Raw genomic sequence first — 13,603 nt, forward strand, 5'->3', positions numbered from 1 at the left:
CACTGGGCTCATCACATGGGGCACACATTTTATATCGGGCACTGGGCTCATCACATGGGGCACACACTTTATATCGGGCACTGGGCTCATCACATGGGGCACACACTTTATATCGGGCACTGGGCTCATCACATGGAGCACACACTTTATATTGGGCACTGGGCTCATCACATGGGGCACACATTTTATATCGGGCACTGGGCTCATCACATGGGGCACACACTTTATATTGGGCACTGAGCTCATCACATGGGGCACACACTTTATATTGGGCACTGGGCTCATCACATGGGGCACACACTTTATATCGGGCACTGGGCTCATCACATGGGGCACACACTTTATATCGGGCACTGGGCTCATCACATGGGGCACACACTTTATATTGGGCACTGGGCTCATCACATGGGGCACACACTTTATATCGGGCACTGGGCTCATCACATGGCGCACACACTATATATTGGACACTGGGCTCATCACATGGAGCACACACTTTATATTGGGCACTGGGCTCATCACATGGAGCACACACTTTATATTGGGCACTGGGCTCATCACATGGGGCACACACTTTATATCGGGCACTGGGCTCATCACATGGAGCACACACTTTATATTGGGCACTGAGCTCATCACATGGAGCACACACTTTATATTGGGCACTGAGCTCATCACATGGGGCACACACTTTATATTGGGCACTGAGCTCATCACATGGGGCACACACTTTATATCGGGCACTGGGCTCATCACATGGGGCACACACTTTATATTGGGCACTGGGCTCATCACATGGGGCACACATTTTATATCGGGCACTGGGCTCATCACATGGGGCACACACTTTATATTGGGCACTGAGCTCATCACATGGGGCACACACTTTATATTGGGCACTGGGCTCATCACATGGGGCACACACTTTATATCGGGCACTGGGCTCATCACATGGGGCACACACTTTATATCGGGCACTGGGCTCATCACATGGGGCACACACTTTATATTGGGCACTGGGCTCATCACATGGGGCACACACTTTATATCGGGCACTGGGCTCATCACATGGCGCACACACTATATATTGGACACTGGGCTCATCACATGGAGCACACACTTTATATTGGGCACTGGGCTCATCACATGGAGCACACACTTTATATTGGGCACTGGGCTCATCACATGGGGCACACACTTTATATCGGGCACTGGGCTCATCACATGGAGCACACACTTTATATTGGGCACTGAGCTCATCACATGGAGCACACACTTTATATTGGGCACTGAGCTCATCACATGGGGCACACACTTTATATTGGGCACTGAGCTCATCACATGGCGCACACACTTTATATCGGGCACTGGGCTCATCACATGGGGCACACACTTTATATCGGGCACTGGGCTCATCACATGGGGCACACACTTTATATTGGACACTGGACTAATCCTCAGTGGATGTCGTAGCTGCACTGGCTCTTAAATAACAGATTTCTTACCTGTCCCAGAGTCGTTTACAGAAGGATCACGAGGTTCAGATGTGGGCACCGGGGTCTGAGGAGCTGAAAGGAAAAAAATCAATCTTATTCAGCATTATTATATTTTGTTTACTTCATTACAAATGTTAAGAACAGACCTGCATTATCTGCAGTACAGTAGACTGCCCCTCCCTGCTGCACCTTCTTATATTATCTGCAGTACAGTAGACTGCCCCTCCATGCTGCACCTTCTTATATTATCTGCAGTACAGTGGGCTGCCTCTCCTTGCTGCACCTTCTTATATTATCTGCAGTACAGTGGGCTGCCTCTCCTTGCTGCACCATGTCTACATTTCCATAATTCTGAACATTACAAGGCTCCATCACCTGCTCCAGCCGCCTTCCTTCCACCGACGGGGCCCCTGAAGCTGGAGAATACCAAGCGTCCGTTCAGCGCCTGCGTCTTTCTAAAGTTCATCTGCAGGATGTGGTCTTGGTCATGGTGGATGGTATCCTCCAACAAAGTCAGCTACAAGAGACCAGAGAAAATTAGTAGGCCCCATGGGTCAGTGTGCATTATCTGGGCCTTATGGGTCAGTGCGCATTATCTGGGCCTTATGGGTCAGTGTGCATTATCTGGGCCTTATGGGTCAGTGTGCATTATCTGGGCCCCATGGGTCAGTGTGCATTATCTGGGCCTTATGGGTCAGTGCGCATTATCTGGGCCTTATGGGTCAGTGTGCATTATCTGGGCCCCATGGGTCAGTGTGCATTATCTGGGCCTTATGGGTCAGTGCGCATTATCTGGGCCTTATGGGTCAGTGTGCATTATCTGGGCCTTATGGGTCAGTGTGCATTATCTGGGCCCCATGGGTCAGTGTGCATTATCTGGGCCTTATGGGTCAGTGCGCATTATCTGGGCCTTATGGGTCAGTGTGCATTATCTGGGCCCCATGGGTCAGTGCGCATTATCTGGGCCCTATGGGCCAATGTGCATTATCTGGGCCCTATGGGCCAGTGTGCATTATCTGGGCCCTATGGGTCAGTGTGCATTATCTGGGCCCCATGGGTCAGTGTGCATTATCTGGGCCCCATGGGTCAGTGTGCATTATCTGGGCCCTATGGGTCAGTGTGCATTATCTGGGCCCCATGGGTCAGTGTGCTTTATCTGGGCCCTATGGGCCAGTGTGCATTATCTAAGCCTTATGTGTCATTGTGCATTATCTGGGCCCTATGGGTCATTGTGCATTATCTGGGCCCTATGGTTCATTGCGCATTATCTGGGACCTATGGGTCAGTGGGCATTATCTGGGCCCTATGGGTCAGTGCGCATTATCTGGGCCCTATGGGTCAGTGCGCATTATCTGGGCCCTATGGGTCAGTGTGCATTATCTAAGCCTTATGGGTCAGTGTGCATTATCTGGGCCCTATGGTTCATTGCGCATTATCTGGGCCCTATGGGTCAGTGGGCATTATCTGGGCCTTATGGGTCAGTGTGCATTATCTGGGCCCAATGGGTTAGTGTGAATTATCTGGGTACTATGGGCTAGTGTGCAGCATCTGATCACTATGGGTCAGTGTGCATTATTTGGGCACTATGGGTCACTATGACTTATCTGGGCACTATGGGTCAGTGTGCAGTATCTGGGCACTATGATTTATCTGGGCACTGTGAGTCACTGAAGATTGCATCAGCACGGTATGGCACTATGGAATCACTGTGGATTAAATGGGAACTATCGGTCTACTGAAGATTTTCTGGGCTCTGGAACTATGGGGGCACTGTGAATTATCTGGGCATTGTGTAACACTTTCAGGGAACTGTGGTCTATCTGGAATTTTTTGGCACTATGGGGCACTTTGGATTATATGATCATTCTTTGGCACTATAGGGCCACTGTGGATAATCTGGGCACTGCTCAGCACTATGGAGCCACTGTGGATAATCTGGGCACTGCTCAGCACTATGGAGCCACTGTGGATAATCTGGGCACTGCTCAGCACTATGGAGCCACTGTGGATAATCTGGGCACTGCTCAGCACTATGGAGCCACTGTGGATAATCTGGGCACTGCTCAGCACTATGGAGCCACTGTTGATTATCTTTGCACTGTCTAGCACTATGGGACCACTGTAGATTATCTAGGCACTATTTAGCACTAAGGGGGCACTGTGGATTATATGATCACTGTATAGCACTATAGGTACTGTGCACTATGCAGCCAATGTTGATTATCTAGGCACTATGGGGCCTCTGTGTATTATATGGGCACTCTGGGGCAACTGGGGATTATCAGGCCACAATGGAGCCACTGTGGATTATCTGGGCACTGTTTAGTACTATGGGGCCACTGTGGATTATCTGGGCACTATGGAGCCACTCTGAAGTACCTAGGCACTGTTTACCACTATGGGGCCACTGGGAATTATCTAATCTCTATTTGGCACTAGGGCGCGCTGTGGATTATATGAGCACTGTATTGCATAATGGAGGTTTATCTGGGCACTCCGGGGCCACTATGGATTATATAAACAGTGTTTGGCACTATGAGGGCACTGTGAATTATATGATCACGGTTTGGCACTATGGGGCCACTGAGGATTATTTGGGCACCATTCGGCAATATGGGGACACTGTGAATTATATGGGCACTATGGGGCCACTGTGGATTATCTGGGCACTGTGGTTTATCTGGGCACTATTTAGCACTATGAGGGTGCGGCGCCCAAGGGTCCTGGTCGTCACAGTAGTGTCGCTTTCCTCCCGGGGAGAGTGATGCTACGTTTAGAGGCAAGGAAGGATAACTGCATCCAGGTACCACAAACATGCAACACTTCACACTCCAGGCCACCAGGGGGAGCTTCTGATCCTATTTACTAGGTGACTCCCCATATATATATATAACTGGTAGTCTGTAGGGAACGTCGGTCTGTCCTTGAGGGAAGCTGTTCCTGGCAGGAGCGAATTCCTGACAGAGGAGAGGGTTCACAGAGCTGTGCATGCCCACAGAGCTGCAGCACCCAGAAAGAGACATTTTGAAGGTCGAATTGTTTGCAGTGCGCGTTCAGAAGAAGGAGCACAGCAGAGGATACCAGAAGGGGACCAGCCCCAAGCAGGCTGCCTCCTTCTGAGGCGCAGAGACCGGTAGCCGGAACACTGAGGTTGTAAGGACCTCTATGACTTACATCAGAGAACGGCAGCAGAGCTGAACTCTACGTTACCTGTCTGACCTAACACCCAGGAGGCACGGTGACAACCTTAGAGGCTGGGGCGTGCTATAGTCCCTATAAACTGCCTCAAGTCACCAGTCATACGGGTTTTGTCCTATCCAATCCGGGGACTGAGAGAGATAACATCTGTGAAGACCTTATGAGAAGCTTAGCAGTAAGGGACTACACCACCATGGCGCTAGAGGAAAGGCTTTTATTCTCCATCTGGACAAGGGAACTCTGGACTTGCCTCCAAACCGGCCGGACCCTGCCTGCCCTGTGGTCTTGTGCTCTGGACTGTGGATGCTGAAGTCTTCAGTAAAGGTAAAGAGACTGCAACCTTGTGTCCTCGTTATTCACTGCGACTCTCATCATACTACCATACTTCACCTGTGGAAAGGTATACCATCTAGCTGCCATAACATCACCCCAGCGGAACCCCTTAAAGCAGCGTCAGTCACCCTGACCGAATACTACAGGTGGCATCATGAACATAAACTCTATCCCTTTAAAGACCTTTTCCCTTTTATACGGATGTCCCAAGGCCACGGACCGGGTTGCTGCCGTGACATCCCCCTTTGAGCCGACTGGACCGGTACCGAGTACCCCACGGCCTTGACGGGGCGCTCCAGGGGCACTGTGGATTTTCTGGCACTATGGGTCCATTGTGAACTATCTGGGCACTGATTGGCACTATGGGGCCACTGCGGAGAAAGTGATCACTGTTTTGGCACTATGGGGGCACTGTGGATTATCTGGGCTCTATTTGGCACTATGGGACACTGTGGATTATATGATCACTTTTTGGCACTATGGGGCTACTGTGGATGTTCTGGGCACTATGGGTCCACTGTAAATTATCTAGGCAATGTTTGGCACTGTGGGGGCACTGTGGATTATATAATCACTGTTCGGCACTATGGGGGCAATGTGGATTACCTGGGTATTTTGGAGCCACTGTGGATTATCTGGGCACTGTTTGGCACTATGGGGCTACTGTGGATTAAGTGATCAGTGTTATGGCACTTTTGGGGCACTGTGGATTATTTGGGATCTTTTTACCACTATGGGGGCACTGTGGATTATCTGGGCACTATGGGTCCACTGTGAATTACCTGGGCACTGTTTGGTACTGTTAGGGCACTGTGGATTATGGGATCACTGTTTGGCACTGTGGGGTCACTGGATTATCTGGGCACTTTTTAGCACTATGGGGGCACTGTGGTTTATATCAGGATTTTATGGCACTATGAGTATTGTGGATTATTATTATTTATTTATATAGCACCAATAATTCCATAGTTCTGTACATGAGAAAGGGGTTATAGATATCATAGTAACATAGTAACATAGTTAGTAAGGCCGAAAAAAGACATTTGTCCATCCAGTTCAGCCTATATTCCATTATAATAAATACCCAGATCTACGTCCTTCTACAGAACCTAATAATTGTATGATACAATATTGTTCTGCTCCAGGAAGACATCCAGGCCTCTCTTGAACCCCTCGACTGAGTTCGCCATCACCACCTCCTCAGGCAAGCAATTCCAGATTCTCACTGCCCTAACAGTAAAGAATCCTCTTCTATGTTGGTGGAAAAACCTTCTCTCCTCCAGACGCAAAGAATGCCCCCTTGTGCCCGTCACCTTCCTTGGTATAAACAGATCCTCAGCGAGATATTTGTATTGTCCCCTTATATACTTATACATGGTTATTAGATCGCCCCTCAGTCGTCTTTTTTCTAGACTAAATAATCCTAATTTCGCTAATCTATCTGGGTATTGTAGTTCTCCCATCCCCTTTATTAATTTTGTTGCCCTCCTTTGTACTCTCTCTAGTTCCATTATATCCTTCCTGAGCACCGGTGCCCAAAACTGGACACAGTACTCCATGTGCGGTCTAACTAGGGATTTGTACAGAGGCAGTATAATGCTCTCATCATGTGTATCCAGACCTCTTTTAATGCACCCCATGATCCTGTTTGCCTTGGCAGCTGCTGCCTGGCACTGGCTGCTCCAGGTAAGTTTATCATTAACTAGGATCCCCAAGTCCTTCTCCCTGTCAGATTTACCCAGTGGTTTCCCGTTCAGTGTGTAATGGTGATATTGATTCCCTCTTCCCATGTGTATAACCTTACATTTATCATTGTTAAACCTCATCTGCCACCTTTCAGCCCAAGTTTCCAACTTATCCAGATCCATCTGTAGCAGAATACTATCTTCTCTTGTATTAACTGCTTTACATAGTTTTGTATCATCTGCAAATATCGATATTTTACTGTGTAAACCTTCTACCAGATCATTAATGAATATGTTGAAGAGAACAGGTCCCAATACTGACCCCTGCGGTACCCCACTGGTCACAGCGACCCAGTTAGAGACTATACCATTTATAACCACCCTCTGCTTTCTATCACTAAGCCAGTTACTAACCCATTTACACACATTTTCCCCCAGACCAAGCATTCTCATTTTGTGTACCAACCTCTTGTGCGGCACGGTATCAAACGCTTTGGAAAAATCGAGATATACCACGTCCAATGACTCACCGTGGTCCAGCCTATAGCTTACCTCTTCATAAAAACTGATTAGATTGGTTTGACAGGAGCGATTTCTCATAAACCCATGCTGATATGGAGTTATCATTTACAGTAAACAAATTTACAATGACAGACTGGTGCAGAGGGGCGAGGACCCTGTCCTTGCGGACTTACATTGTACGGGATAATGGGGAAGAGACAGAAGGTCGGAGGTGCAGCAGCTCTGGTGGTGGTGAGGCGGCAGCTCGGGTGGTGGTGGGGCGGCAGCTCGGGTGGTGGTGGGGCGGCAGCTAGGGTGGTGGTGAGGCGGCAGCTCGGGTGGTGGTGAGGCAGCAGCTCTGGTGGTGGTGAGGTGGCAGCTAGGGTGGTGGTGAGGCGGCAGCTAGGGTGGTGGTGAGGGGGCAGCTAGGGTGGTGGTGAGGTGGCAGCTCAGGTGGTGGTGAGGCGGCAGCTCTGGTGGTGGTGAGGTGGCAGCTAGGGTGGTGGTGAGGCGGCAGCTCTGGTGGTGGTGAGGCGGCAGCTCGGGTGGTGGTGAGGCGGCAGCTTGGGTGGTGGCAGCTAGGGTGGTGGTGAGGCGGCAGCTCGGGTGGTGGTGAGGTGGCAGCTAGGGTGGTGATGAGGCGGCAGCTCGGGTGGTGGTGAGGTGGCAGCTAGGGTGGTGGTGAGGCGGCAGCTCTGGTGGTGGTGAGGCGGCAGCTCGGGTGGTGGTGGGGCGGCAGCTCGGGTGGTGGTGAGGCGGCAGCTCGGGTGGTGGCAGCTAGGGTGGTGGTGAGGCGGCAGCTTGGGTGGTGGTGAGGCGGCAGCTTTGGTGGTGGTGAGGCGGCAGCTCGGGTGGTGGTGAGGTGGCAGCTAGGGTGGTGGTGAGGCAGCAGCTCGGGTGGTGGTGAGGCGGCAGAATGGTTATTGCAGGCTGTAGGCTTTCTTGAAGAGATGGGTTTTCAAGTTCCGTCTGAAGGATCCGAGGGTGGTGGATAGTCGGACGTGTTGAGGCATGGAATTCCAGAGGATGGGGGATATTCGGGAGACATCATGGAGGAGGTTGTGTGAGGAACAAATAAGTGTAGAGAAGAGTAGGAGGTCTTGGGAGGATCGGAGATTACGTGAGGGAAGATATTGGGAGATTAGTTCAGAGATATAGGGAGGGGACAGGTTGCGGATGGCTTTGTAGATCAGTGTTAGTAGTTTGTACTGGATTTGTTGGGGAATGGGGAGTGTTATGATCCGGTGACCTTGGAGCCGCATGAAACTTTCTCTGGAGTAGGTGGTAACTGTACTGACCGCAAATCCTGAACTAACATCGCAACTAGAAGTAGCTGTGGGGTGTGCCTAACAAACCCTAGACACCTCGACACAGTCGGAGGACTAAATACCCCTATAGATGAAAATAGGAATTCTACCTTGCCTCAGAGCAGAACTCCTAAGGATAGGCAGCCCCCCATGAATATTGACTGTGTTTAGGAGAGGAAAGACACACGCAGGCAGAAAACAGGATTTAGCAAAAGAGGCCACTCTAGCTAAAATAGGAACGGATAGGATAGAATACTAAGCGGTCAGTATTAAAACCCTTCCAAAAATATCCATAGCAGAAAATACAAAAAATTCCACCATCTAACTAAAGACGTGGAACATATATCTGCAACTCCTGAGAAACCAACTAGACTGAGAAAATGCTGACACAATCTAAGCTGGACAAGAAAAAACAAATGAATAGCACTGAATAATAAAGCACACAGCATGTGTGCCACAGAAACAAAACCAGACACTTATCTTTGCAGATTTGGCAGCAAGGCAGGAGGAACCAGATAGAGGTCCAACACCTCCCAAAAACCATGGACAACTGGCAAGGACTAATGAATCCTGCACACCTAAATACCCCAGTCAGAACTGCAATCAGCAGATACACCTGACCAGGACTGCAACCCATGGACAACTGCATTACCACCTACAACCAACAGAGGGAGCCCAAACGCAGAATTCACAACAGGGGAGCCAGTGGAGGGATTTGCAGAGGGGAGAAGCAGGGGAGTAGCGAGGAGAGAGGTGGACTAGCCGGGCAGCAGAGTTGAGAAAAGACTGGAGTGGTGCAAGAGAGTTAGCGGGGAGGCCACAGAGGAGGGTGTTGCAGGATTCTCTAGGCACTATGGGGCCATTGTGGTTTATCTGGGCACTTTTTAGCACTATGGGTCCCTTGTGAACTATCTTGGCACTATTTGACACTATGGGGCCATTGTGGATTAAGTGATTACTGTTTTGGTACTATGGGGCCACTGTGGATTGTCTGGGCTCTGTTTGGCACTATGGGGCTCTGTGGATTATATGATCACTGTTTGGCACTATGGGGCCACTGGGGATTATCTGGGCACTATGGGTCCACTGTGGATTATCTAGGCAATGTTTGGTACTGTGGGGGCACTATGGATTATATAATCACTGTTCGGCACTATGGGGGCAATGTGGATTATCTGGGTATTTTGGAGCCACTGTGGATTATCTGGGCACTGTTTGGCACTATGGGGCCACTGTGGATTAAGTGATCAGTGTTATGGCACTTTTGGGGCACTGTGGATTATTTGGGATCTTTTTACCACTATGGGGCCACTGTGGATTATATGATCACTGTTTTGGCACTAGGGGCACTGTGGATTATCTGGGCACTTTTTCATACTATGGGGGAAGTGTGGATTATCTGGGCACTATGGGGGCAATGTGGATTATATGATCACTGGGCAGCACGGTGGCGCAGTGGTTAGCACAGCAGCCTTGCAGCGCTGGAGTCCTGGGTTCAAGTCCCCACTAAGGACAACATCTGCAAAGAGTTTGTATGTTCTCTCTGTGTTTGCGTGGGTTTCCTCCGGGCACTCCGGTTTCCTCCCACATTCCAAAGACATACTGACAGGGAATTTAGATTGTGAGCCCCAATGGGGACAGCAATGATAATGTGTATAAAGCGCTGCGGAATATGTTAGCGCTATATAAAAATAAAGATTATTATTATTATCACTGTTTGTCACTATTGGTCCACTGTGAATTATCTGGGCAATGTTTGGTACTGCGTGGCCTCTGTGGATTATATGATCCCTGTTTGGCATTATTGAAGTGCTGTGGATTATCTGGACTCTGTTTAACGCTATGGAGCATTGTGGATTACATTATCACTCTTTGGCACTATGAGGGCACTGTGGATTATATGATCACTGTTTGGCACTATGGGGCCACTGTAGATTATCTGAGCACTGTGAGGGCACTGTGGATTATGGGATCACTGTTTGGCACTGTGGGGGCACTGTGGATTATGGGATCACTGTTTGGCACTGTGGGGGCACTGTGGATTATCTGGGCACTAAGGGGCTACTGTGGATTATCTTGGCTTTATTTAGCACTATGGGGGTAATGTGGATTATATGATCAATTTTTGAAAGTATTGAAGCTCTGTGGATTATCTGAGCAAGGTTTGGCACTAAGAGGCCACTGTGGATTATCCGGGTTCTATGGAACCACTGTGGATTATCTGGGCATTGTTTGGCACTGTGGGGGCACTGTGAATTATATGATCACTGTTTGGCACTGTGGGGGCACTGTGGATTATTTGATTACTATTTGACACTATCGGGGCACTGTGGATTATCTGGGCACTAGAGGGCTGATGTGGATTATCTGGGCAATGTTTGGCACTGTTGGGGCGCTATCAATTATATGATCCCTGCTTGGCACTGTGGGGGCACTGTGAATTTTCTGGGCACTGTTTGGCACTATTGAGGCACTGTAGATTATCTGGGTACTGTTTAGCAATATCGGGGCACTGTGGATTTTCTGGGCATTAAGGGGCTACTGCGAATTATCTGGGCACTGTTTGGCGCTATGGATTATATAATCACTGCTTGGAACTATTGAGGCACTATGGATTATCTGGGCTGTTTGGCACTATGGGGGCACTATGGATTATCTGTGCACTGTTTATCACTATGGGGTACTGTAGAATATCTGGGCATTATGGGTCACTGTGGATTTTATGGGCACTAAGGGACTACTTTGGATTATCTGGGCACTATGGGGCTACTGTTGATCATCTGGGCACTTTTGGCACTATGGTGCCACTGTGGATTAAGTGATCACCGTTTTGGCACTTTTGGGGCACTGTGGATTATCTGGGATCTTTTAACCACTATGGGTCCACTGTGAATTATCTGAGCACTGTTTGGTACTGTGTGGGCACTGTGGATTATAGGATCACTGTTTGGCATCATGAGGGCACTGTGGATAATACGGGCTCTGTTTGGCATTATGAGGCACTGTAGATTATCTGGGCACTATGGGTCCACTCTGAATTATCTGTGCACTGTGTGGTACTGTGAATTACAGGATCACTATTTGGCACTCTGGGGTCACTGGATTATCTGGGCACAGTTTGGCACTATTGGGATACTGTGGACTATCTGGGCACTAAGGGGCTACTGTGGATTATATGATCACTTTCACTATGGGGTACTGTGGATTATCTGGGCTCTGTTTGGCACTATGGGGGCCCTGCTAATTATTTGTGCTTTGTTCAGCCCTATGGGGGCACTGTGGATTATCTGGGCTCTGTTTGGCACTATGGGGGCCCTGCTAATTATTTGTGCTTTGTTCAGCCCTATGGGTGCACTGTGGATTATCTGGGCTCTGTTTGTCACTGTGGGGGCCCTATATAGCATTCTATGAGCACTTTCTTGCCTTGAAGTAGGAGCGACTCAGTCCTGTGAGGGGCTTCTGTATCGGTCCCCTTGTTATTGGTCATGTAGACACGGATGATGCGCTGCGCTCCATATATGACCAGTCGCTGCTGTACAGCCGCCATATAACGCCCATCATACAGACATTCCCTTATAAAGATCTGAGACGTCTCCAGCTCTGCACACAACCTTCGCCGTGACCGTGTAGGGAGAATCCATGAACCAGCTGTACGCAGCTCCTCGGCTGAGCTATGGTCCCTGCTGTATGGCACAGGTGGATGCCATGATAGCTTATATGTGTACACAGACCCCCATCATTAGGTACCAGTATGTCACATAACTGAAGGCGGGGGCCGCAGTCCATCGGGGGCAGGTGCTGGTCCAGCAGCATTTGTTGTAACATTGGCTGTTAACTTTAGACAGATTGATGGAAACTATGTACAAAGATATTAGAGAGGAAAAGTTCCATGGTCTGGTGTATGTACAGTATATACATGTGTGTGCACACCGTGCCATCTGCTGGCAGAGTGGAGGGTTCATACAGGACAGGAGGCGGCAGAGCAGATCCCAGGAATAGACGCACAATTCATGAGCCAAGGATAATGTCACACGAGTAACACATCCGAACCCTCATCATACGCTATACCGCACAACACGTCACGTCTGATCCACCGTCATAAGCTATACCGCACCACACGTCACGTCTGATCCACCGTCATACGCTATACCACACAACACGTCACGTCTGATCCACCGTCATATGCTATACCGCACCACACGTCACGTCTGATCCACCGTCATACGCTGTACCGCACCACACGTCACGTCTGATCCACCGTCATACGCTATACCACACAACACGTCACGTCTGATCCACCGTCATACGCTATACCGCACAACACGTCACGTCTGATCCACCGTCATACGCTGTACCGCACCACACGTCACGTCTGATCCACCGTCATACGCTATACCACACAACACGTCACGTCTGATCCACCGTCATACGCTGTACCGCACCACACGTCACGTCTGATCCACCGTCATACGCTATACCACACAACACGTCACGTCTGATCCACCGTCATATGCTATACCGCACCACACGTCACGTCTGATCCACCGTCATATGCTATACCGCACCACACGTCACGTCTGATCCACCGTCATATGCTATACCGCACCACACGTCACGTCTGATCCACCGTCATACGCTATACCGCACAACACGTCACGTCTGATCCACCGTCATATGCTATACCGCACCACACGTCACGTCTGATCCACCGTCATATGCTATACCGCACCACACGTCACGTCTGATCCACCGTCATATGCTATACCGCACCACACGTCACGTCTGATCCACCGTCATACGCTATACCGCACCACACGTCACGTCTGATCCACCGTCATATGCTATACCGCACCACACGTCACGTCTGATCCGTCATACGCTATACCGCACCACACGTCACGTCTGATCCACCGTCATACGCTATACCGCACAACACGTCACATCTGATCTACCGTCATACGCTATACCGCACAACACGTCACGTCTGATCCACCGTCATACGCTGTACCGCACCACACGTCACATCTGATCCACCGTCATACGCTATACCGCACCACACGTCACGTCTGATCCACCGTCATAC

At 49.6% G+C, this 13,603-nt stretch overlaps 1 protein-coding gene across 1 annotated transcript in view; it reads right to left on the minus strand.

The window, feature by feature from the left end:
* The window catches only part of CA9 (carbonic anhydrase 9), a 290,038-nt gene that overhangs the window by 61,030 nt on the left and 215,405 nt on the right, over positions 1-13,603 (minus strand). Inside the window, exons 8-9 of the mRNA XM_069745328.1 lie at positions 1,872-2,013; positions 1,506-1,568 (exon numbers count right to left, since the gene is read on the minus strand). Coding sequence (XP_069601429.1) covers positions 1,506-1,568; positions 1,872-2,013 — 205 coding nt within the window. The remainder of the gene's footprint in view (positions 1-1,505; positions 1,569-1,871; positions 2,014-13,603) is intronic.

The sequence above is a fragment of the Ranitomeya imitator genome, chromosome 1, assembly GCF_032444005.1.
Source record: "Ranitomeya imitator isolate aRanImi1 chromosome 1, aRanImi1.pri, whole genome shotgun sequence".
In the NCBI taxonomy this organism is placed as follows: domain Eukaryota; kingdom Metazoa; phylum Chordata; class Amphibia; order Anura; family Dendrobatidae; genus Ranitomeya; species Ranitomeya imitator.